Source organism: Lodderomyces beijingensis (genome assembly GCF_963989305.1).
Source record: "Lodderomyces beijingensis strain CBS 14171 genome assembly, chromosome: 1".
NCBI classification, from domain to species: domain Eukaryota; kingdom Fungi; phylum Ascomycota; class Pichiomycetes; order Serinales; family Debaryomycetaceae; genus Lodderomyces; species Lodderomyces beijingensis.
In genome coordinates this window covers 88724-113462 of record NC_089970.1, presented here as the reverse complement: position 1 = coordinate 113462, position 24739 = coordinate 88724, and the positions used below count along the sequence as shown (strand labels likewise).

The following is a 24739-nucleotide window of genomic DNA, read 5'->3' as shown; positions in this document are numbered from 1 at the left end:
CTCTTGAAACTCACCTGTCTTTACGAGCCGGGGTGGTTGATGGCGCGGAAAATAATTTACGAAAATAATACACCGTCCCTTGCCCGTTGCTTGAGGTTCCCCGACAAACTTTTTTGCAACCATTGCGTCACTTTATTTTTTCCCTTTCCATTTTGAAGTTAAACCGTTTGCCAGTTGGCATTTTGCGGCATGTGGTAGCTCCCGAGTATAGTGGATATTAAGCTTTTAAGGCGGTTGCTGCCGAGTTGTGGGGGTGGATGAGGGGGCCCTAATTTAAGCAGCGGATCAAGGCGGAAGGGGACGCGGAAGTATGAACCCTGAGATCAAGGGGATGACTTGGGGAGACTGTGTGATCACGAGAGTGCAATGAGGAGGGGCATTGGCGCGGGACAAGTTGTTCTTGGAAGGACTCTGGTGGTGGTGGGCATTCCGCAAGTGATACTAAATGGGACGGTGGTGCGGCATGCTTCTACAGAACAAGGGAATGTCAAATAATATTATTTTGAAAAAAAGCTGTCACTTATTGATGAGGGGGAGAGCCCTCACATTATGTCTGCCTGCGGACCGAGCCCGTATTTCTTTACAAACAAGAATTCCAGAGTGTTCCTTGGACGGAGACTTGACTTCACGGGTTTACCCTCTGGTAGACTTTCGCGCACATACCAAGCTGGATCCCATATTATTTACCTCTAGCACGGACTAAGCAATGTTAATTGGACTTCCTGAAAAGGAAACTTTCGCTCATCCATGCTGTGCGTATTAAAAAATTAGAAAAGGAAGCATCCAAGGCCTTCGACAATAAGAGGGAGGGGGAAGAGTGTAAGCCACACGTTTTCTCCAGCAATTCAAGTTGCAGATCCTCGATTTTGTATGTCCGCGGTTCGACCCCACTTGATTTAGTGCCAATACTACTTGGAAGCTAGGCTCGCCAATTTAAGCTTTCACTGTCGTTTTCCCTCCTAATAGATCGCCCCGCCACCACAAGAGGCCTCAATCCAGAATCCTTGAGGGTTTAAAGTTCACCTTGGGGTTCAAGTGTGGAATTGTGTACAACGCTGGTGGCACCCTCGTTTCTAATAGCAAATCTCTGGTGTCTCCTCACTGTTTACAAATGGTGAAGTAAAATAAGCACTAACCGTGGGGAGGTTTGAAATCGAGAAACCCGCTTTTTAATCATTTGCGGCCTATTGTTCTGGATATGAAGTGCAGCAATATAAAGTACAAGTGGGTGATTTTCAACAATCGGACGTAGGCATCTGGTAGCTGGCGAGGAGCAGTCGCAGTATTTACATTTCCTATCTAGTCACTCTCGGCCTAATTAGGCCGTTTTATTTACTGCAGACAACATTGGCCGTTTTGCAGCAATTGCAGCTAAAACCACTTGCTACGTGAATTTACAAAATTTTACTTTTCCATGGGATGGGATGAGTCTCGGGTCGACTGCTTCAAGTGGTTGGAACAACGATATTTACAGTGGAGGTGCTTAAGCAGCACATTAGGATGTGCCCAGCAGAGCTCACGAATGGAACCAATCAGATCTCCCTAGTTTTACCTCCCTAGAGCTCTAGCGCGTGGAGACTATTTCAGAAGGACTGAAACGTTTGCTCTAAAACGTTGTGGGGCCAGGGATAAGAAACAGTGCAGGAGCCTATCTAGTCAAGATCTAAGTAGGCTCAGCGACGCAAATTTCCGGCAATCTTAGCAATTCCAGGAATGCTCTTGACTAGTTAGGCACAGGCTTTAATTGCTTTGGGGAAGGAGATAAAACCTTTGCAAACCTACCCTGTTGCTAGCGGGGCAAGCCAGAGTCTGAGCGAGGGGTAACGGGTTCAGCGGATTCAAGAAAATAGACCTCGTGGAAGGTCTCTAGCGATTGTTTGCGCCCCACTTTGAAAGGAGAAGCACAAACTGAGGAATTGCTTTGACGCAAGCGCTCTTCCTTGAACAAAAGGTGAACCAATTGCGGAAAGTGTCTTCTCGCCATCGTGGTCGTCTCTCTCTCCAGTCCTGTGTTCTCTAGAAAGCATCCCTAGTGAAACAAGAGTTGAGATTTTGATGGCATTTGTAAATATCTCGTCATGCACATCATTAGCTGTGCCCTTCTTTTTTCATTGACTAAACAGTTTTAGCATGCCGTCACGATACATGACGGTTATGAACCATTAGCGATTGGCAAGAGAGAATGTTTTACTCCACTTTCCTATTCAGTCATCTATTCACTTGCTCAGTTTTTGACGATGGTACATGATAGTACGCGTCTCAGAGCAATAGTGGTTGTGGAAGGTCAACCAAATTGCTACTTTGCACTCGTCGCTTAGGAGATAACCTTGGAAACGATTGTGTCGGAGTTTCGAGAGAGTTCGAAACCATCGTACTGCTTTGAACAAGGGATGGTTGGTTCTGGACAACTCCAACGGTGCTTTGTGCTGTGTGCCGATCGATCCACAATCCTCTTGACCGATCAGCAGAGGCTTATTGGTGAGGGTCAGACATAAGTCTTGGTGCGTACCACCATGTTTGCAAGTGCTCGGCAGTGGTTTCAAAAATTTGTTGGGATTGTAAAGTGCGGAACTGTTTGAGATTGAGATGAGCAAAGGCAACATCACTTGCGGAACCTCCTTGCTCGTGGTGACACCAAAGTCCGGGTCAAACTCTTTCAAAATCCAGTAAAGGTGCGCAAGCACTGAATCAGGGAACATATGTTTCAAAGCTCAGGCATTATCACCAACAGTCGTCGGTGTTGCGTTCACGAGGGGTAAGTTTTAGACTCGGAGATACGTCCTTCTCGAAGAGAGAGCGGGGCGGATGGGGGAGTTGTAAAAAGAGCACACTCAAGAGATGAGGGGAGCCGCTCATGATCTGCGGTGGGGCATGCTACGACAAGCGCATTCTGCAAAGGCCATCTTGAAAAGCTCCCCGACAATTACAAAAGTGAGGGTTACCCCACACACGGTTGTTGGAAAAGACAATCAATAACTGCCCCTATTTCTTGTTATTCAAACGTTTAAACAACGTGAAACAGAGTCGACACTACCCCCGTTTGACGCGTTAATGGACAAGTGGAACAAAATAACCTCACACTGGGAAAAAGATGTTTCCTGAAGAGTTTTAACAACGCCCAGAGTTGAGTGTGCGCGCACGTGACTTCACAGTAAACCAGTGGTAGCCATGAAAACGAAACTGGAACATTTCATAGTGACGAAAACATGGCTTTTCTCTCCTCTATTGACACTATATAATTGAGCTTCATCTGCTCACTCAGTTGTCTGCTCAGCATCAAGGCCCAATTTCACAACCAATTCTACCTGACAACTTACATCACCAGAGGAAGTCATGCTTTATGAAATTTCTTCCGGTACAGGCCCTATCTTTGAAAATTTACGGAGCAAGAGCAGCCACCATCAATGAGAGTCTACTAACTCACGTGACAACCTTATTGTTTGGCTACGTGACACCTTCATTGACTCGGGAATAGAGGTTATTTGCCATGACTTTGTGTCCATCGGCATTAACGTTTCGCTTGACACCTCTCGCGTGAACCATCCAAGGCTTTTCAGAGTTTCCACTGGCTTATAGAAATCAGTATTCTATCTAACTATATAAAATTTACTTGAACTTCTTTCCAAACATGATAACTTGCAATTGATCGTACAAGGAAATGACACCGGCACCGGCAACACCTCTCAAGATGTTAGCACCGCAGCCCTTGAAAAGAGACTTGACACCTTCAGCGGCAATAACCTTTCTAGCACAGTCGAGAGCACCGTTGTACTTGACGGCTTGACCTGAGGTCATCATCATACGTCTTCTAACGGTATCCAATGGGTACGAAGCAGTAGAGGCACCGGTGGTGACGGCCCAACCCAAGAGGAACGAGGCCAAGAACGAGCCTTGCAATGGACCAACCAAGACAACTGGTTTCAACGAATCGTAGAGACCAAAGTAGAGACCTCTGTAGACAATGATACCAACAACGGAAGGACCGAAACCTCTGTAAAGACCGGCAATACCGTCGGAAGCCAAGGTCTTCTTGTAAACATCAATCAAACCGTTAAACTCTCTACCTTTACCGTCGCCTTTAGCAGACTTGGCGTCGTTGGCCAACCTGGTTCTGGCATAGTCCAAGGAGTAGACAAAGGCCAACGAAGTGGCACCGGCCAAACCACCAGAGGCCAAGTTACCTGCAAACCAGGTCCAGTAACCCTCATCTTTCTTGAAACCAAACATGGCCTTGAACTTGTCCTTGAAAGCAAAGTTCAAAGCTTGTGTTGGGAAGTATCTGATAACATTGGCGGTGTTACCTCTCCAAAAGGCAATGAGACCTTCATCTGCGGCCGTTCTTCTGAAACAGTCCCCGATACCAGTGTATGGGTGGGACAATCTACCTTGCTTCAACATCTCATCTTGATTCTGAATCAACAACTTGACTCTCTCAATTGGTGCTGCGGCAGTCTTGGAGATTGCGGCGGAGACACCTCCCATAAGGAAATCGACTAAGAAGTTACTCTTTTCAGCTGCCATTGTAGTATTGAATATGTAAACGGGGTTGCTTGGGTGAAATAAAAGGGGAGAAAAAAAAGAAGAGTGTGTAAAAAAGAGGAACAGGAATCAGGAAAAGTTTTCGACATTTTATAAGGAAAAACTTTTTCTCTTTCAGAAACTGCAATAGAGTTGAGCGAATAATTTTCTGATAAAAAGTTTTTTATTTTTGTATATTTCTGTTTTTTTTTATGCAACAACGGTGTTATTGGTGTCGTTTGAGTCGGGAGGTCATGCTGGATAATGTGAATACTATGCCAATGATGATGGATCAACCACCAACGGCTTAACGAGGAGGACTCCCGACTCAAAGACCCGTGTTGTTGGCACTTTTGTAGCTAGAGCTGGCGCCGTGACACACGACTTTCTGGTTATCGCGGTGATTTACGGAATAAAAAAAAATTCATGTAGGAACTGACAATGCACGGTTTTTATTGGCCAATTAGTGCCACCTATATAGAGGGAGAGAAAATTGTTAGACCTGGGCCAACGCAACGGCTCGGTACTGGTGACTCCCTCCCCATCCTATGTGTCCCTGCTGACCCCTCCAAGCAGCGCACATCCCAATGCCAATGCCAGTGCCCAATTGAACCTCACTTCATTCGCTCACTTTCTCCCCATTCCCATCGCTCGATTTTGTGGTATTTTCCACCTGAAAAATTTGAGCCAAAGAGCCAGTGCGCCTCGACACGCGCCATTAATCTTTTCTCGCTCCATCTCATCAACTGTTAGTTTTCTATAATCTACACTGTCTATCTATTTCTCTCGCTAATCATTGAAATGCGTCTCTGGTTTTCATCAAATACCTCCATTTGGATGGTTTCCGTCAGCAAGTCGGAGTGGTGGCGGAAGCTCTTGCTTTTCCTTCGCATTTGAGCGAGGAACCCCGGTGGTGGCGTGTGCGGCGTCGTGGCCTGGTTGCTCATGTCGACCCTATCGTCGGAGACGCGATGGTCCATGCTCATCCGGTTGACCACTGCGCTTGAGTAGGCGCTGATCTTTGGCCTATCGGGGTCTGTTGGGTCATAGTTGGCAGGGTACGGGTCGAAATCGCCTCTTTGCACGCACTCCCTGATGATGTCTTCGTCCTTGGGAAAGTACAATTTCTGTAAAATGTCATAGAAGAACCTTGGAAGTAGGCACACCAAGATTCCAATGAAGATGACCGCCCAGAACGCGGTCATGCCAAACACTTGCGCCGCCGCCTTGTAGAACTCCTGCGACGAGTACTCCGACGACGACCAGAGCCCCGTCCAGATAAACACAATGAGGATCGAGATGCCAATGATTAGCGAGCTGAGCCAGTCCCACCGACGTTGGTGGAAAAGCAAGTACAAGTTGCAACTTGTGCATGCAATGACTGTAACAGGCACCCCGACCCAGAACCTATGGTCGACCGGTTTCCCGTTCTCCCCAGGAAACAGCGTCTTGTACATCAAGTAAGGGAAAAAGAAGGAAATGGCACTCTGGTATATTCCGTCAAGACAGTAAATGTAAAACTTTAAATCGCTCATTTCGTTTCTCAAAATACCCGAGCGGTATAGTTGCGGCACAAGGAGACTCACTTTTGCGCTCACGTCTTGGTCAAAGATGCCCATGAAGATGACGGGAAGCGACGTGAATGCCAAGTTGTAGAACATGAGATAGGTAAACTCAAACAAGTACGTCCCGTCAAAGTCGCAGTAGATCCCGTACCAGAACAAGGCTATGTTGAAGATGATGTTTTTGTAGAAGAACGACGGGATCATTTCGCTGAAGCGTTTGTAGGACCACCGGCCGTGGGTGAGCAACAACCGCGCGAGGAACCGAAACTGGCCAAACGCATAATCAGAGGACATCACCGCTTGCCGGCCTTCTTCTCCCGCGATCCCCACACCGACATCCGCGGCTTGAATCATGGCCACGTCGTTGGACCCGTCTCCAATCGCCAAGGTCATGACATCCAACGTGTCCTTGACTAGCTTGACCACTGCGGCTTTCTGTGCGGGCGACACCCGGCAGCACAACACGGCTCTGCATTTTTTGCAGAGCAAGAGGAATTTCCGTTTGGTGTCGCGGTTCATCAAGGCAAGCTTTAATGCGTCCCCGTCAATAACCACGCCAAACCGGGCATCTGGAGCAGTGTGATCACCAATGGCAGCCTCTTGCTCGTCGATGGTGCCTTCCATGTTGAAGTGGCGGTTCAAGTAAAAGCTGATAACATTGTCGATGATTTGCGCCTCGGCGTTGCCAAAGCCTAGCTCGAGGCCCATCTTTTCTGTTTCCTCGCTAGAATAAGCAGTTTTGATCACGAGCAAGTCCATCTCGTTGCCCAATAAATTACACGAAAAGCCAATGTTGATCGCAGTCTCGACCTTGTCGCCAGTCAAGACCCACAACTTGATCCCGGCCTCGGCCAATAACGAGATGGCATCGGGGACCCCATCTTGTAACCGGTCTTCAATCGCGGTACCCCCAAGCAACACCAACTCCTGCTCGATAGCGTCCGCCACTTGTTCCATCTTGCCCTCTCTATCCTCCAACGAGGACGCCGCCACCTGGTGCCGTTTGTTCCACTCGGTGTACTGCTCCCACGTCAACTCTCGCTCGGCAATGCACAATGTCCGCAACCCCTCCGTGGCGTACTCCTCAAGGTCCCTAGCAGTGGCCTCGAGCATCTCCGGGTCGTTCTCGGTCTTGGACAACCGCTCATAAATAATGCTATCTGCACCTTTGCAGAGCAACAACGCCCTGGGCGGGTCACTCGGTATCTTGATAATAGTGCTCATTCTCTTTCTTGTGGAGTTAAACTCCAACGTGTTCAACACCTGGTACTCCTTGCACGTGCCAAACTCGTCCACCAAAAAGCCCTTTTTCGTGGTGCCTTTGAAATTGAACCCCAAGGAGCGGGCAGTGCCCACTAGCGCGGCCTCATCGGGGGATTGCGCTTTCAACACCAACTTGTGCGGGTTCTTTTCGCTCTGCTCGGCCAAGACCGAGTGGCACAATGCCAACGCCAACATGAAATGGTAGCCAGCCTCCTGTTGGTCTTCACCCGCAGCACCCAAGAGATCGTCAACAAACTTCAGCGAAACAAACGTGATTTCGTCATCGTAGGTGGTGCTTTTGAGCAACCCGCGCAACTTGTCAACCATCTCCACTTTATCCTCTGCAATCATCGCACGTTCATGCGCTGCCTCGGCTTCAACATCCACACCTTGACGTTTTCTCAACCCTGCCAACGCCTCTGTATACGCACGGCCATACGAGACACCGTTTATCGTACACTTTTTAAACTCCATCACGTTTTGCGTCAATGTCCCCGTCTTGTCACTAAATATATACTCAATCTGGCCCAAGTCGTCACTAATGGACCACGATTTCGGGGTGCACGGGAAATCCAACTTTGGATAGTACATCCCCACGTCGGAGTATATGAAAAACGCCTGCGCCGTTTTAATAATTTCAATGGTGATGTACAACGAGATGGGAACCAATGACTGGTACAATATCACCGCGACAAAGAACCCCACGAGCCCGTTGAGCGCGGGGGTGCCCGCAATGGTGCCAAACTCAAAGTAGTCCCGCGACGTCCCTGTTTTCCTATAATACAACCCATTGACTAAGCCCGAGACGAAACAAATGATAAACAACAAGAGAAAGTTCAACAAGACATAGTAGTTCAACTCCTTGGACATGCGCGATTGCTTTGTTGGCGTGACCCCGGCGTTGAGCATGATCTTGGTGTCGTCTCCGGTAAACACCACTATCCCAATAACCCATTTGGTGTTTCTCAAAGAGCATCCACGTAGAAGCAAGTTGTTGATAGTGACGGGCTCCTCTAGTGGGTGCCCGTTGCGAGCAGTGTATTTCAAGTTGCCCTCGTATGAGTAGAGGTTTGCATGCGGGCCCTCTGAGTCAATTTGGAACGACTTGTCGATCAAGTCGTCGGCTTTGGTGATTTTGTCATCGACTGAAGAGTACTTTAATGCTTGTTTGACCTTGAGGTTTGTCTCCCCATCGAGGTTCTTTGTCTCGACAAAGCAACAGTTGTCGTCGTCACTCGTGGATAGAATCACCACATCGGCGGGGACCTCGTCGTTGTTGTAGATACGCAAGAGGTCCCCCACTCTGACATCTTTCCAGCACTTGCGAACAAATTTTAGAGTCTTTGGTTGTGCCTGTCCCGAGGACCGTGGTTTGTGAAACGATTGTCGAATGGTTTCGCCAAACGGATCAATCGAGTTTCGCGGAGTGACAACATCACTTTCAAACGACTTTCGTGCTTCTCCCTCCTGGATGTTGTTTTCACGGTTGTGCTTTTCCCTCGCTCTATTCGCCCTTCCTTCCTTTGTGAGGCTGCTCTTCAGTGCTCCCCAGAACTTGACCAACAACTTTGTGTTCCACTTTTTGAACCTCCTCCAGAGAGACACTTTTTCATCATTCACGTTTCGGTTTTCATAGTGGTAGTCCGAGTCATGCACTTGTTCCAAAATATGCGTATGCTGGTTGTTCACTTCCAAGTCCGTGATTGTCCTCCTGGAGTCCTCTACGGCGTCCTTTATCGCGGTGATAATGACAATGACAATCAACGGCACCGCCGCCATTGACGGTGAGGGGACACCAAAGATCTGGAACGCACCCAAGATAATCAACGCAAGGAAATAAATATTGGCAATGTTGTGGAAAAACTGGTTGAATATGTTTTTCGGTAAGAACGTGAGTGGGGTGTACTTTGTCGTTCTGATCTTGTTCCTGGGGTAGTTGGTGTTTGGCTTGCCCGTCTCCATGTCTGTAAACTGTTCAGGGAGCTCTCTGTTGAACACCACTGTGCGCTTCTCCAGCTTTCTGTTTTTAGAATCCCCTTCCGGCGCGTCTTTGTTGCTGTCAGAGTCCGAGTCACGGTGGTGGAGCTCGGGGAAGTCAATCGAGTGAGTGTTTGGTTTCCTGATGGACTTGATCCTCCCTTTCAACAGTCGGTGGTGGTGCCCCTTGTCGTTGCGGTGTGGATGTAGTATCTTGTTCAAGGTCCTGGACCGGCCCACGCCTGTTTTGGCCAGATCGGGTCTCCCGTTTTTGTCTCTGAACGTGCCCCACCGGTGTCTTCTGGTGGCCAAGTCTTCATGCAGTCCCGACACCTCTGCTGTGTTTTCAGCTTCCTCCGCCTTGGGTTTCTGGTACACTTCATCCTCCAATATCACGTCGTCCAAAAAGGGAGACTTTGGCGATTTGGAAAACCGGTGCTTTGACGGGGAAACCGACGACGAAGACGACGACGAGGGGGGTGTTTGGTTGGACCCCAATTGAAACTTCAAACGAGAGCTTTTCCCGTTGTCGAATGAGTCTGCGGCAAGCTTTGGCGTGGGTGGCATGGAATCATCAGAGTATGAGTCGTGGTTGGCCAGGCTGGCCGAGCCGTGGTACGACAAACGGCCCTTGTCAAAGTGCGCTTCCAACGGTGATTTCAAGATTGAGCCATCATCGTCTTCCAACTCGGCGCTGTGATCACTAAAGGGACTCGTCTGTGCCCTGCTTTTATCACGACTCACCATGGTGCTGTAATTCTACTCAATGGGTCTGCGGTATTTTCGCAATCTTTCCATCCGATCCGGATCTTAGGTGAGATCTGGCAGTGAAAAGATACCAGTAGGTGAATGTGAAGCAGCGCGTTTGACTTTCGAAAGTCAACCTCAGCAATACAAACAACAGATCTTGGATTCACCGGTTTGGTTGTAAAAAAAAAAGCCAGGCCCTTGACCTTTTTCAGAGAAACACGATTCTTTTAATAAAGCCCGAAATATAAAATATTAAAAGAAAAAAAAAAAAAGATTAAAATTTCATTACGGGTTGACATGATTACGGGGTTTGACTGAGAGACCCCCTTCCTCTTGTCAGCCATCTTACTACCTGGCCTTCAGGCGCTTTTCAGTCTACCAGAGCAGTTGCTTTTGCTTAGTGGATGGTCCTTGACTGCACATCGCCTGCCCGTGAAGTAGCAAGGGGGCTGCGTGGTGTGGGCATCTGACCAACGTCATTTCTAACCGGGAACCTGCGGCACGAAGAGTTCGCTTTTCCTTTTCTTTTTTTTTTTTTTTTATTGCCGCTTTCTCTTTCGGTCAATATCAAAACTGCATTCGTGGAAATTCCGTTTTCACCAGGATATGCGGTGTTTATACTGAGACCATAGCATCGGGACAATAGCTAGGTTATGGGATCTGTATGTGATCACGACCATAAGTGGACTGTCTTGTTCTCATTGGTGGAGTTAACCACCACAAAAGAGTCCGAGATTCTCTATTTTCTTTTTGTTTTTTTTTTTCAAGAATGTTCGGGATCGGTTAGTTCAGATTCGGGGCTGGGAGCAACGGCCGTGTTTGGTTAACAAACGACGCGTTGGGTTGAGTTTGTTCTCCATCACCTGGATACATTTACCCTCGACAGGCCTGTGGTGGCCACCCGAATATGAGGTTGTAAACAAGCCCTGCGAAGCAGACCCGCCAGATCTCAAAATCTTATTGTTGAGACTACTATTAATAGGTGAACTTACTCGTAGCAGTATACGGTACAACGACTAGTTCTGTCCACACACATATGATAAAAGATCATCATTCATTATCTAAAAAAAAAAAAAACCCTCTGGTGTAGTTCCCATGCCTTGTAAACAGCTCATTCCTTTCTCGTCGCGTATTTGGCAGTCCATTCCTTTGCCACTTCGACGGCCTTCTTTTCGTCCCGCTTCCAGTCTTCGGCAACATCATTCGCCAAAGGGTCGTCCGGGTTTGGTGCGCCCAACAAGGCCTGTATGCTCAACAAGATGGTTCTGATCTGCAATGCCGGCGACCAGTTGTCCTTGAGCACGTCTAAACATATTCTCCCCAACTTGTCGATATTGGGATGGTAGATCTTGGTCAAAAAGCGCACTTTTGGGGCACACATGGGGTAGTCGTCAGGTAAATAGAGCTCGAGGTGGAACACTCCTTCAGCGTAGGGGGACTGGCTCGGCCCGTCGATTGTCACTTCAAAGTATCGAAGGTTGTCTTCGCTTGGCGTCGCGGTGATCCCCGGGACTGGGTCACTTACTAACCGCTCGGTCTCCTTGAGGATTCGTTTGGGAAGTGCAGCCATTAATTAGTGTGGAGGCTGTAAAATTGGGTGTCAAAAAAGACACCAGTGGTTGGTGATTTTCCCTCTCTGTTATCACCTTGCTCGCCCTCGTTTGTACAAAGTCGTGCAAGCGCTGTCAAAATCGGCCAATAGGTCAAGAGTGAAGATTTCCCTCGAAGCTGTTGCTAGCCCCACTCACGTCACTAATGAGGCAAAGCATGGGTCAGGGGTCGCCAATGTCCCACAAGTTTATCGTGGGCACCATCGCAGTACTTGTTGGAGTCTATGCCGCGCACAAAGTTGGCTCTGATTTCCAGTTTGTCAAATACGAACCACACTCTCCCGAGGAAGTCGAGCGCAGGCAAAGGGAGAAAGTCCCAGTCAAGATGACTGTTCTGGACTCTGCAACTTTAGAGCTAACTCCGGAGGCAAAGTCGAGGATACAAAAGAAGATGCAACAGGAGCAGCGAGGCCAGAATGAGCGAGATTGAGTCAACTGGGTATGGTTTACTTGGCACTGGCAATGCGTGAGCTGACACTGTAGCACCAGAATGAGACTGAAGGGAAAAGAGAGAACAATTGCAATGGTCTGTCCCCATTAAACCAGCGGTAGCTGTGTAAAAGTCTTTATTCTCACGCATCCTTCTCCTAAGGGGCGCGATATCATGGTGCTGAGTCAGAATGGGATAGTGATACTTTTTATAGCATTTTCGCAACAAAATTTGCCAAAATACTTTCACATGTAAATGACATCTCCTCTATACACTAACCTATCCACTTCGAAAATTCATGTACAACAAGTTGTACTCATTTTTCAAATCGTACACCGCCTTTTCATTCCTTTTGTAGCCCAATTCCTTCAAGATCAAGTCGCACCCAACCAACTGCTTTCCAGTCAAGTGCTGCTCATCCGAAATCTCCTCAATCAAGGTCAAGGAAAACTTCTTTGGCTTGAAAATCTTCAACACTTTGGTCAAGACTGTGATCACGTCCACTGTTTCGTTAAAGGGGTAGTTGGTTTCAAACGACGCGTAGCTCCAGCCCGACTCGGGAGTTATGTGGAGCGTGTAGTAGTACCCACCGGCAACGTTGGAACAGATGGAGTTGGAAGAGTAGCCACAGGGAGTAAATGCAAAGGCATCGTTGATGAACTCAAAATTGGCGCTAGCCTGGAGGCAGTTGTCGTCAGTCTTGCAATCCATGCAGTCCTCGTCTTCGGAAACGTCCGACAACGAAGGCGAAGGCAAATGAGTATTGACCCTTGGCGATTGGAAAACCGTGTCCAACTCTGTCTCCATCATGGTTTCCCAGCCTAGCTCGTGTCCCAAATCATCCTGCTCGCCAATATCGTCACCTGGTTTTCTCGAGTAGATAAACTTGGACGCACACTCCGGGTCCAACTCAGTCATCAATATTTCAAAAGTCTGGTCTGCGCTGCTGCCAGCCAGAGGGTGGTCTTGCTCTTCTCCTCCTACATAAAGATACCAATGGTCGTCGCTGTCAAAGTTGCCCACGACGTAGGACTTGCCCAAGCTAAAGTGCTGGTTCAACAACGACACCTCGTGTTTCCAGTCCTTGTGCACGTGGATCTGTTTCTCGGGGAACATGAAAGATCTTCTTGAGTAGAAGACTCGGTAGATTTCCTTGCTGCCCATTGCGCAGATGGACTGCGCCATTGTGAACAACTCCTCCAAGCATGCTAGCGTAGTGGTGGTACCGCACGTTTTCAAGATCAACTTGTGTGGGAACACAAACAACGACGATTCACTCAACAAGTACGCGTCCATGTACCTGGACGATTTCATGGACAAGATCTTGCAGCTGACCAAGTCCAACATCTTGGCCCAAGACTCTCTCGCGATAGAGCGCAAACCTCCCACTGGTGCGCTCTCGGGCAAGACACTCTCCGACTTCCAAAACCAAATCTCCAACAACTTTTCTGGACCTTCAAAGGCAAACGTGGAGTCTAAGTTGATCGATAGTTCATGGTCGACAAACGGTTCGGGGCAAGCAGGAGTGGCCATAGCGAAACTTACTCTTGTGGGGTTCGCTTATTGAAACGGAGAAGTAGCAAGAAACGTTCCAATTGGTAAACTGTGGAGGTGGGTTGCTTTTTTGATGTCAGCGGTGTTTCTCAGGTAAGAATTTGAACGACACGATCGGCGTAGGTGTGATTGTAAGAGTTGCACTTGCTCTGGTAGTACTTTATATTTTCGGCGTTACCCGGGCTCGATCAATCTATTGATAAAAAATAGGCTTTTTCGTAGTGGTTTCTTTGGCATATAAGCACTTTTCACGGAGACTTCAACAAGGACTCAAAAAGACTTTGTTTTTGAAATCGACTTGAAGTAACAGCTCCTGTTTTGTTTGACACGAGACGACGATGGCTTGAAAAGTCTTTTTCGCTGCAAAATTTATGAAAGGGACGATGCGGCCTGTGCTGAGTTCTAACCAGGAGCTCTCTATTATTCAATACTAAAACTCGGACGAAAAGATAAACGGGGGGAGTTTTGGTGATTGCTTTGGGGATGAATGGGTGAATTGGTTGTAAAAAAAAAAAGAAGAAAAATCTCAGCTCTATTATTGCGCAACGTTACTGCAGGCGTGGTGAAAAAAAAAAAAAAAAAAAAAAACAGAGAAAAAGTGACTCTATTCTGCGCAGTGGTGGTAACAGCAAAGCTGCGTACAACGTGAACGGGACAAGGGCAAACACACTGCACAGGGTGATCTTAAGAAATTGCTCTGTTGCACAATGGACGAGTTTGCAAACGCCACCAGCCTCAATGGTCGCACGACCGTTATCTCCATTGGCCTCAAAAGGAAACAAGAATACTCTATTTCATTGGTTACACTGCATCTGTTTAATCTAAACACTTGCCACGATTTCGCTTGCATTTCGCAACACCTCAACCATTCTAATACACTCTTTTCTCTTCTGCACAGTGAGTTCATTCTCCTTGACCAAGTCGGGCAACTCAGGGTTGCTGTACATTTTCTCCAACAACTCCTTCTGGATCTCGTCCTTGGACTTGTTGATCAATTTCAACATGATCGCCTTGGGGACGATGTCAGCGACTGTTCTCTTGACAATATTATAGTACGATGAGATCAACAATTTGATCACTTCTGTCTCCATGGTTTCTCTCTCGGTCATTGTACCCGTTGCTCTCAACACCGGTGGCGGGGCCTCCATCTGCTGCAATCTCTTTTTGTTCTTGGAAGAGAAAAAGCCACCAAAGAATCCATTTGATGACTCCTCCGGCCTGGCAGAGTTTGCTGGGTGTTGTGGGTGTTGTGGTTGTTGTTGTTGTTGTTGCTGCTGTGGCACCGGTTTCCCAGTCTTTGGATCAACTTGCACTTGAGGCTTTGGGTGGAACTTCTCCTCTACAAACGCCATAGCTTGGGTTCCGGTCAACAAGTCAGGGTGTGCTGTGTTGACATACGTTTCCTCGGACTTGATCAAGTCAGTGACAAACTCATTTGTTGGCACCAACGCTTCTCTTAGGTACTGGATGAAATGGTTGGACAACTGTTCCTTCAACGCAGGGTATCTAGTGTATTGCGGTTGGTTAATGATTTGCGACAAGATGCGAACCAACTCGTCAAAGATCAAATTGATGCATCGAATCGATGGCTCCTCCATTCTCTTGATTTGCTGCTTAACCAAAACTGTAAACGCAGCAGTGCCCACAAACAACGACGGAGCCGAACCCGAGGTGTTGTGCAAGATTGTTCTGATATCGGCGTCTCTGATCTGGTCAAACGGGTCCAACGCATTGATCCCGTTTTTGTAGATTTCATGAAACACAAACGAGATCCGCGCGCCGCCGCTCAACTCTTGCGAGCTCAACTCCTTCGACTCACCATCCAAGATCCCCGTGTAGTCCTTGGTAAAGTTTGTAATCATGCTCAACGCAATGGACGCGGGCGACTCTGCCATCTCGGGTCCCAACAAACTCAACTCGTTCAGGTACTTTTTCAACGAGTGCTCAATCTTCATTTTGATATCCGGCAACGTGCTCTTGATGTGGTGGAGCAAGATGCCGTTCAATTTCTTGGCAAGATAGGGCGTGCCGCAGAACTGGGCCTTGGCTCTGTAGGAAGGGTGGTTTTCAAAGAAATTGGCCTCATTAGCCAACGCTTGTCGAATGGTCTTTTTCGTTTCAATGTCCTTTTGCCCTCTGTTGATGACTGGCACATAGCCAAATCTCAACGGAATCACCCTTCCAGCCAAGATATCAATAACGTCGGTGCCTTGGTCCATCAAGTCGACTTTGGTCAAGACACCAATAGTACGCGAGCCCTCAGGGTCAACCTCCCTGGCCAACTTCAACCCGTCCGAGTTGGCCAAATCCGTGTTTGCCGCGTTTACCGACAAGATGATGGCGTTGGGCTTGGAAATAAACTTCATAATCATGTCTCTGATTTGCTTCTCAATATCCTTTGGCTGGTCTCCAACGGGCACTTTTGTCAAACCGGGCAAGTCCACCAACGTCAATGTCAACACGTGGGGCGAGTAGATTCTCAAATTGATGGGCACGGGCGAGATACCCAAGTTCTTACCGGTCTTGGCGTCCGTTTCACGCACAATTTCAGTCCTGATGTCTTCAAAGTTGTAAAACTTTTTACCTGGGAGATGCAAAAACTCCCCCCACTCGTCAGGGTTGTCTTCCTTCTGCCCGCCGCCTTCATTCGCTTCGATATCGAGTAGCTCTTGTTTGTTTTTAGGGGTGGCTCTTCTATTGGTCAACTGCAAAACCAACGGTCTTCTAGTGACAATACCCGTGCCTCGTGGAAGAAAGTCTCTCCCTACAATGTTCTCCAACACTGAAGATTTGCCCGAGGATTGCGATCCCACAACGGTGATCTGAGGCAAGTCGACTGGTGACTGCGAGCCGCCGCCCAATGGAGCCAAAGCATCCTGCAACTTGTTGATTGTAGCAATCAAGCCCTCATCCATGATTGATAATGGCGGAGTGAGGTTGGACAGTTTTGGAGTAGGGCGATAACAATCTGTATATTAAATATTTACAAGTTGTAGTTTTCATCTTGGTGGCACCGGCAACAAGTTTTTCACCGGTACACACGACCTACAGCTAACGAACACCGTTGACCGATGTGATCTCACGCCGGAAACAACTGGTGTTAGTCCATGACGTATACATTGATCTGCAAGTCTGTATACTTTGCAAGAACTGCTTCGGTGTCTTGCCATGGCACTCCGAATATCCCCGCGTTGATCTTTGGCATGTTGATGACAGCTTTGCCGTTGTCTGTTTCAACGTCGATTGCCTTTAATTGACCAACGAGATCATGCACTGCCTCATCCGTGAGCGCCACAATCTCCTCTGGTGTCTGCTGAAAGTCACTGGTGAACAAACAGGCAATGTAGATCCTATTCTTGTCAAAATCATCACCTTTCAACAACAACGAGGTTCCGAGCAAGTTTCGATTCCCGTGGCAGTATTCGCTGTACTGTTGATTAGCGTGAGGAAACTTGCGTCTAAACACAGCTGCGATCCCGCCGCCCCAGCTTCCGCCAGTGTTGCAAGCGTGTGCTAGTATACACGGTTTACGGGCTGTATGGCTAAACAAGTCGCCCTTGATGTATTTGATTGGCATTCGGAAAATTGAGAGAGAAGAAAAGCAACTGTGGGTTGTTACATTTTTACAAACACTGTTTCTCCGGGGGACACATGCCCCACCCCGTTCCAAAAGAACCCCTTTTCACTGCCGCACCCAAACGCATTTTCAAACACCTGCTCTTGTGCGAGACGTGACCCATACGACGTCTCCTCGTAGCTGCTCTGGAGTGCGAAACAGTCGTGGTATTTCGAAACATCGTGTTGCGGCTGGAACCGGTGCTGGGGAGTCACCATGTAGAACTCTATCAAGTCACCTACACTGGGTTGTGCCTCCGCTGATAGCGCGATTATGTCAGCTTTAGCTCCCCATCCCCCGCCACCTGCAACCACTTTGAATCTATCAACGTGGGTGGTGCCCTGTTTCCTCACCTTGACATACACTTCTGTATCTTTCGACTTGAGGCTCATCAACAGATTGTTCTCTTCTAAAAACTTGGCAGCTGGCTTGTTCTCAACCTGTTTTAGTAAATTACCCACGCATTTTGTAATTTTGAACGACTCGTTCGGGTATAGTGGAGTCCAATGGTCTTCGACAATAGCTCTTGAGTGTCGTGGTATCACGCCATGCGGTAACTCCAAGCTCAACTCACACAAGTGCTGTCCCGAGAGGCCCATTTTCGAGTCAAAGTAAAACAAGGTGATGATTGAACCCGAGGAGAAAACGGTGTTTGCAAGAGTAACCCGTGCCTCCATTTCATTCTTCAACTTGAAACTAACGCTCCCGGTGATGTCCTTCCAGTTTTTTCTCGCAGAGACAGGGTTGATCCCGTCGCTTTCGCGTGGCGGTTTGTTGATGTCGTCTTTTTCCTCAAGTAGCACCGACGTGCCGATTTTCATTTCCTGCTCAAGCCACAACTCACTCACACCGTTCCTACTTGAAAACGGAACCATTGTGTCGATGCCCGCTACAACAACCTGTAGTCTGTTTGTCTGGTGTAGATCGATGGCATCTTGAATGATGTTGGGTAGGCACGTCGGTGTCGAGAAAACTAGCACCGACTTGGGGGTAACGTTGCTTGGAGGAGTTAGTCTAAAGTCAACGGGGTTTACTGTTGTTCGTGCATGGTGCTTGAATGCTGGAGAATGAACGAATCGTGCTAGTTGCTTACGGATCATCTTGTTGGTGTCTATAGAGTGGTTCTATATATTTCGCAGCACCATTTTTTTTTTTCCGCCCTAGGTCAATTTTCGCTTCTTGAATCCCTCGGCACCCTCGTCATTATCCCGATGCAGAGCTTGCTTAGCTTTGGCGAATTCCGATTCCAAGTCAAAGTCCTCATCGCCCTTGTTTTCAACCCCCCTTTGAGTCTCCTTTTCAGCCTCGGCTAGTTCCTTTGCCAAGTCGACCCCTTCACCACCATGAGCCAAGACCTTTTTCAACACTGGGCCCCACACTCTATCACCCCTTTGGAAGTTCTCCAACTCAAACACATTGCGACCCAAAACCCATTCCGACTGCTTCGTTCTAACAAGATCCACCATATACGCAGAGGAGTCCATTGCACGGCCAATGTCACTGATTAAACTCCGGATATAGGTCCCTGACGATACATCGGCGGTGAAATGGAACATGGGCAATTTGTCCGGATGGCTCTCGTCCTCTGACAACAACCGTGGCTTGCACTCTTGAGGCACTCCCCCAGTTTGCTCAAGGTACTGTTTGGAAAAATACAATGGCGAGTCGTTTAACGTGGGGTTGTTCATCAACGCATGTTCTTTTGCGACGCCGTTTTCATCCAACTCGCTTTCCAATCTTTTAAAGTCATGTTCAGTGGTGAGGAGGTCCTCCTCACACACTTTGATACGCCCCACGTTAACCTCTCGCACTTTGATATCCCTCGGTATGGGTTTCCCCTCTCTCGCGTATTCATACAAGGGCTTGCCGTCCACTTTCAACGCGGAGAAAATCGGTGGAGTTTGTTTAATGTCGCCAACAAATTTCTCCGCCGCGTGTAAAACCGAGTCTGGTGTTATATGTGCTATTTCATTCTGAGACACAATCTGTCCCTCTGAATCACCCGTTGTCGTGGCAATACCAAGCAATGCCTTGGCTTCGTAGGTCTTTTGGCACTCGGTGAGGTAGTACTGTAGCTTCTTTGTACCTAGCCCAACGCCAACAACCAACACCCCTCTCGCTAAAGGGTCCAACGCGCCCCCGTGCCCGATTTTCACCTTGGCGTTGGCTATTTTCTTTTTGGCCTTGTTTTTCCACTTCTTGTCCTGGCCCAAGTCGTAGGACATCTTGTCTCGTATCGCTTGCATATCCAGGGCAAACACTTGCGACTTGGTGAAGATTTCTTGTAACTCTGCAATTATGTTGGCTGAGGTTCTCCCACTGGGTTTGTTTATGGCAAACACACCGTTCATGACTTGCTTCATCGTGGTGGTGGTTGAAGTATCTACAGGTTACGAGGGGATGAGGTTGGAAACTTGTATATCCAACTGCGAAAAATATTCATTTTTGGTTAGTATTTAGCGCGCCGCCATAGACTTTGAAGGATTACACGTACTGACAAATATGCTGTTTTCCTTGGTGAAGTGATTACCAAGTCGACTCCGTCTTTTTGAAACTGTTCATTCTGATGTCTGATAAACGCTTCCAATTTGGTAACTTGTCTCCTGGAGTAAGTGTACAAATGACAAAAGTTCATCAACAGGAGGAATAACCCGCCAGTCAAGACGTTGCAAATGTTTTCACAAAGAGTCCATACTGAGAACGGGTTGAAGGCTAGTTGCAACTTGAAGTTGATGGTGGTGACAAGTTTGAGCAAGTCTTGTTCCGATATGCGTTGCCGGAGCTGCAAGATTTCAGATGTAACTCCAAACTCATGCTGATCAAACGTGGCCATGACCGAGTTACTTTCCTCTGATTTGATTGCCCCTGGCTCTTGCCCTGGGTAGAATATAGAGAACTGCGGTATCAAGTCCGAGCACTGGATATCATAACAACGTGGTATTCTTACAACCCTCGTGTGCTTGAACGACACGGATGACTGGTCTTTGTAATGGTTGGGAAAGTGGTTTACGACTACCACGGGCAGTTCAGAACCACCCAGCTGCGACACTAAATACTCATGGTAGTTAAAGAACACTAGATCTGGCGGTGTCTCTTGAGCATTGCCAATGTTGTACTTGTCATTGACATGGTTTGTCATTTGGTAGTTGTGGTGGGTGGCACCTAGCAGGTGTTGATAAACTGCGCAACAAAAGTGAAGAGGTACTAGCAAAGAAAAAAAAAAATCAAGCCTTCTTCACCGACTCTTTTCTTTCTTTCCACCATGTTTTAATCAGCTACTATCCCTGGTATGTTACAAATCTCTATCAACCTTGTTCATGATGATACTGAGTCGTTAGGACTCCATAGCATAAACCCAGCTCAATTGATATTTTGTTTATGATAAAAACCGTTTATTCAAATCTATCTGATATGTACAAGTAGTGCTCTAATGTCTTTGACAGACTTGCTAACATTTGCCCAGGCTCAACCATCGAGGGGTTTTATACAGTTTTTTAAAATACATTCACTTCCAGCAACTGAAACCATTTGTAGTGCTCTCAAAAAAACACCCACAGTGTGTTCACGAACCCACCCTGGTGTCGAATCGCGACTCGTGAAAATTGCAAAATTTTCTCCAGAGAGTGCACGTTTTCTCTTCCCATCAACGTAAATGATCCCCAGACGAATAGCAAGACCGTTGTTGCGCGGGCATGTGTTGCTGAGTGTAGGGGTAAGAGCCTTGCCTCCGAGACTAATCCGGAGTCAAACAACCACTCTGTCGGAATCAGTTGAGCCGTCAAACACGCCCATTCATCCGTCGAAAACAGCTGCCAAAAGAGTGGAGAACCACAAGTTGAGAGACATTACCAAGCAAATCCAGGAGACAATCAGCTCGGGAACTGGTTACCACGAAATAAAAGACATTCTCGAGGAAGGAATCACTTTTCTACGTGAGATACGCAAACAGGAAAACATCCCGGAAATCGCCTTATACAATGCTTTCCTTCCCTTGAGCATTGAGTTGTTCCAACTAGCAAAGCAGAATGGACAAGATCTCAACGAGGTGTTGCAGTTTCTCACCCTGCACCAGATTGCACACCAGTACCATTTTACCGAAGTTGCCATATCGCTCTTGCAGAATAAGCCAGACCCCGCTCAGTACCACAGGGTGATGCAACTATGGGCCAGGTACTTGGAGTACAAAAACTCTTCACCTGTGTTTGTAGGGATGAGCCTTAAAGACGGGGAAGCCAAGTACACTGGGTACCATCTTCCCAACTTGAGCTACTACGCATATGTCATGGCCTGCGAGGGCGAAGGACTCACCTATTCAGAAGAGAACGCCAAAAAATTTTCCAACAACGACACTGTGCCAGCTGTGTATATGTTAAAGCGGACCCTTGAAGAGGTCAAGGTGTTTTCCAAACCAGAGTTTGCGAAATTGAAACGCGTGTTGGATGAGTTTCGATTAGGGCAGGTGAATCCCAACAGTGCCAAAATGCTTCAGAAAATATATTCATTGCGTGACAGAAGGGAGCTCGACAGTATATACGCCGAGATTGTGCAAGTCTCATCCAAGCAAGGGATCAAGATCGATGAACGGGTCTTGGTTGCCATGATGGACCGATACTTTTACATTGACGAGTACGACGACGTGTTTAACATGTTCCAAAACATCCTCAAGTCCGGAATCAAGCCATCGATTGGCGCTTGGAATGTGGTGTTGCGCGCCACAATCAACCCCAACAGATTCGCGAAAGCGTCAGCAAAGCAAAAGCGTGAGTTTATGAGTAACTTTAAAAAGATGTTGGCCACTATAGAAGCAAGCAAAGTGGCTTTTGACGAGGAGACTTTGGGCAGCATTGTTAGCGCTTTTGCGATTGCCAATGACTTTGACTCTGCTGAACAGCATATTAAACAGCACCCACAACTCAACGGCAACGCGGCAAAGGATGGTGTCTTGTGCGGCCTCGTTTTCAACCACCGGATTGACGATGCCGAGCACCGGATGCGCGAGTACATGAAAGAAGGCAACTACAAACCTAGCGCCACTGTATTGAACATGTTCATGTCCCACTATGCGCAAAAGAAAAACTACAAAGCCGTGCGTGGCATCAACGAGTTTATGCAAGAGCACGGCATTCCCGAGACGGTGCATTCGTTGACCACCTTGGTAGGCGCGTATGTCAATGCGCTCATTGACAAGGGGAAAACACCGAGCTTTGAAGGGATCTTGCACACTTTGAAAGGCGCCACCAAAAACGAGCACACTCTTTCAGCGGTGCTCAACGGGTTGGTTGACTCTGGGAACATGGTTGCTGCTAGAGTGCTCTACAAGCACATGATGGAAACAAAACCCAGGTCCAGTGCCATTCAAAGTAAGATGTTGCAAGGGGAGTTGTCCCATGGGGATATCCCGATTGCAGTGCAAATTTTCGATTACTACATCTCCAATATCAACAACGATGCGCGGATCTGGAACATCATGATCAAAAATCTTCTCACCAGAGACACGCCGCTCGCATTAGAGTACTACAGGAGGATGAAGAACGATCCTGGAGTGAGACCAAACAGGTTCACCTACTACTTCATCCTCAACTACTTACTAAGCAAACGCAACCACAAGTTGATCTCGCTCGTTCTCGCTGACATGGCCGAGTTGCCCGATGCAGACTACGTGCCGGAAATGGTCAAGATGCTCTCCAGAGTCAGCAAGTTTGTTGAGCTCCCGCCAGCTATAGCACAAAAATTGCTGAAACATGTAAATAATTAATCCTGCTATATATAAAGACTAAAACTGATCTGCATCTCCCATGGCTTTTCTCCACACTGGCCCTGCAAACGAGACAATTCTATCACGTATACTAGCCACATCGTCCAACGCGGGACGGGTGTCCAACATAAACGCCGGCATGCCCGTTTCTTCATCATCGGGAGCGCCATAGTAGTCAATGACATACCTCACTTTTTTCCAGCCCTGGTTTCTCCCCTTGCTTCGCAACACGTACCAATCGTGTCTATCAAACGGTGGCACCGTGTTGAACGTGTCGGGGAACAACCCACCTAACCACAAGTACACTCTTGCCTTTGGCGAGAGATCGTGCGGTCTACCTGTAAACTGTTGCAACCTCGGCTCGACCTTTGTTTCGTTAGTGTACTTGTTTTCCCACTCCAAGATCTGCTGCCAGGCGCCTTCGTTGAGGAAGTTGTGGACCTCCACCATCGACGTCACCGCATCCTCGGGTATTCCCTCGCCTTTGCCCTTGGCGAGCATGGCGTTGAGCATTTGCTGTGGAGATGGATACTCCCAGAGCCCTTGGTCCAGCGACTCGCCTCGTGGGATCGTGGAGATGGTTCGCTCGGTTGACAACTTGATCTTTTGGCCCGGTGCTCGCTCGCTTGATATAGCCATGGGCATGTTGTTCAAGGGATTCAACACTTGATCGTTGCTGTTGCTTGGTTGGACGGGGCAAACAGATGGCCTGGATGAACTCAGAGATTTCAACGATGTGTAATCGACCGGGCATCCCAGTGACTTTGCAGCGGAAGGTGTCAGAGCGGACTTGGTTTCCGTCTTGTCTGCCCAGAGCCAACCCATGATGAATGCTTATCTTTGCAGTTGAGAGAGTGATGCGATGCGAAATGGAGAAAGAGGAAAAAAAAAATGGAAATAAGCGTGATGACCGAGATTGAGCAAAGGCAGGTGGGGGGGGGCACACCTTGGATGCAAGTGACACACCAACGTTGAGTGGTTGGTGATGTGAGTTCGGACGATGTCTATCCTGGCTTTTTCCATCATTGGTGAATGCAAGATGGCCTTCAAGTGACACAGGCCTGGAGTATGCCCATGTCACGTGACCATAGGTGTTGATGTTCAAACACCATGCAAATTAAGCAAACCAGTAGCTTCCACCGAGGCTTCCACGCAGCTGTTTTACAGTACAAGTCCGCCTTATGTCCAGGATAAACGTATCCCTTGGTGTCGAGCTGACACTTTTTTTTCCTCCATCCCTTGCCTATCCTCAAAACCATTTGACAGTGTGAGACACAGGGTTCACATGGATGGGGTGTAACATGCAAGTGGCGCTACAATGTGGTAAAGTGGGAAAAGAACGTCACTTTATAACTTAAGCACAAGGGTAGTGGGTAGTGCCAGTGATACTGCATTCTTTGCATTTGCTTTCTTCTACATGTGCAATTCGGAGAGGTGGAGAAAGGGAGGATGCCCTGACGTTGTCGGCTAGAACTCATCCAGGGTCTTTTCCGTACACTCTTACCGCATTGAAGTTGGAAGAAGTGTGAGATTGCCCCCGAATTTGACCTTCAGAGCTTTACGCTATTCCTTTAACTCAGCTACAGTTTAGTTGGCTCCCTCTCTTATCAAACTGAGGCGTATCACGTTGGTTTATCAAAACGATTTACGATACAAAGCCCCCCTGGAGTGTTTGATCACTCCCAGTTGCTGCAGACAACG

At 47.8% G+C, this 24739-nt stretch overlaps 12 protein-coding genes across 12 annotated transcripts; 2 read left to right on the top strand and 10 right to left on the bottom strand. All coding sequences in view use genetic code 12, as the record gives it.

The window, feature by feature from the left end:
* Positions 1–3606: 3606 nt before the first annotated feature.
* LODBEIA_P00520 (uncharacterized protein) lies at positions 3607–4521 on the bottom strand (the record flags this gene model as incomplete). The annotated part of the gene is made up of 1 exon (XM_066975505.1): positions 3607–4521. The coding sequence occupies one exon, from the start codon at positions 4519–4521 to the stop codon at positions 3607–3609; it is 915 nt and encodes a 304-aa protein (XP_066826990.1).
* Positions 4522–5291: 770 nt separating this feature from the next.
* On the bottom strand, positions 5292–10070 carry LODBEIA_P00510 (uncharacterized protein; the record flags this gene model as incomplete). Its single annotated transcript, XM_066975394.1, has 1 exon — positions 5292–10070. One exon carries the CDS (start codon positions 10068–10070, stop codon positions 5292–5294), a length of 4779 nt encoding a protein of 1592 aa, XP_066826989.1.
* A 1114-nt stretch (positions 10071–11184) lies between these two features.
* LODBEIA_P00500 (uncharacterized protein) lies at positions 11185–11643 on the bottom strand (the record flags this gene model as incomplete). Its single annotated transcript, XM_066975283.1, has 1 exon — positions 11185–11643. One exon carries the CDS (start codon positions 11641–11643, stop codon positions 11185–11187), a length of 459 nt encoding a protein of 152 aa, XP_066826988.1.
* A 185-nt stretch (positions 11644–11828) lies between these two features.
* On the top strand, positions 11829–12113 carry LODBEIA_P00490 (uncharacterized protein; the record flags this gene model as incomplete). The annotated part of the gene is made up of 1 exon (XM_066975171.1): positions 11829–12113. One exon carries the CDS (start codon positions 11829–11831, stop codon positions 12111–12113), a length of 285 nt encoding a protein of 94 aa, XP_066826987.1.
* Positions 12114–12392: 279 nt separating this feature from the next.
* Positions 12393–13646, bottom strand: LODBEIA_P00480 (uncharacterized protein; the record flags this gene model as incomplete). The annotated part of the gene is made up of 1 exon (XM_066975060.1): positions 12393–13646. One exon carries the CDS (start codon positions 13644–13646, stop codon positions 12393–12395), a length of 1254 nt encoding a protein of 417 aa, XP_066826986.1.
* Positions 13647–14488: 842 nt separating this feature from the next.
* Positions 14489–16582, bottom strand: LODBEIA_P00470 (uncharacterized protein; the record flags this gene model as incomplete). The annotated part of the gene is made up of 1 exon (XM_066974949.1): positions 14489–16582. The coding sequence occupies one exon, from the start codon at positions 16580–16582 to the stop codon at positions 14489–14491; it is 2094 nt and encodes a 697-aa protein (XP_066826985.1).
* Positions 16583–16767: 185 nt separating this feature from the next.
* On the bottom strand, positions 16768–17244 carry LODBEIA_P00460 (uncharacterized protein; the record flags this gene model as incomplete). Its single annotated transcript, XM_066974838.1, has 1 exon — positions 16768–17244. One exon carries the CDS (start codon positions 17242–17244, stop codon positions 16768–16770), a length of 477 nt encoding a protein of 158 aa, XP_066826984.1.
* Positions 17245–17282: 38 nt separating this feature from the next.
* On the bottom strand, positions 17283–18383 carry LODBEIA_P00450 (uncharacterized protein; the record flags this gene model as incomplete). The annotated part of the gene is made up of 1 exon (XM_066974727.1): positions 17283–18383. One exon carries the CDS (start codon positions 18381–18383, stop codon positions 17283–17285), a length of 1101 nt encoding a protein of 366 aa, XP_066826983.1.
* Positions 18384–18443: 60 nt separating this feature from the next.
* Positions 18444–19646, bottom strand: LODBEIA_P00440 (uncharacterized protein; the record flags this gene model as incomplete). Its single annotated transcript, XM_066974616.1, has 1 exon — positions 18444–19646. One exon carries the CDS (start codon positions 19644–19646, stop codon positions 18444–18446), a length of 1203 nt encoding a protein of 400 aa, XP_066826982.1.
* Positions 19647–19732: 86 nt separating this feature from the next.
* Positions 19733–20422, bottom strand: LODBEIA_P00430 (uncharacterized protein; the record flags this gene model as incomplete). Its single annotated transcript, XM_066974505.1, has 1 exon — positions 19733–20422. One exon carries the CDS (start codon positions 20420–20422, stop codon positions 19733–19735), a length of 690 nt encoding a protein of 229 aa, XP_066826981.1.
* A 513-nt stretch (positions 20423–20935) lies between these two features.
* On the top strand, positions 20936–23038 carry LODBEIA_P00420 (uncharacterized protein; the record flags this gene model as incomplete). Its single annotated transcript, XM_066974394.1, has 1 exon — positions 20936–23038. The coding sequence occupies one exon, from the start codon at positions 20936–20938 to the stop codon at positions 23036–23038; it is 2103 nt and encodes a 700-aa protein (XP_066826980.1).
* Positions 23039–23056: 18 nt separating this feature from the next.
* LODBEIA_P00410 (uncharacterized protein) lies at positions 23057–23863 on the bottom strand (the record flags this gene model as incomplete). Its single annotated transcript, XM_066974283.1, has 1 exon — positions 23057–23863. The coding sequence occupies one exon, from the start codon at positions 23861–23863 to the stop codon at positions 23057–23059; it is 807 nt and encodes a 268-aa protein (XP_066826979.1).
* Positions 23864–24739: the final 876 nt, after the last annotated feature.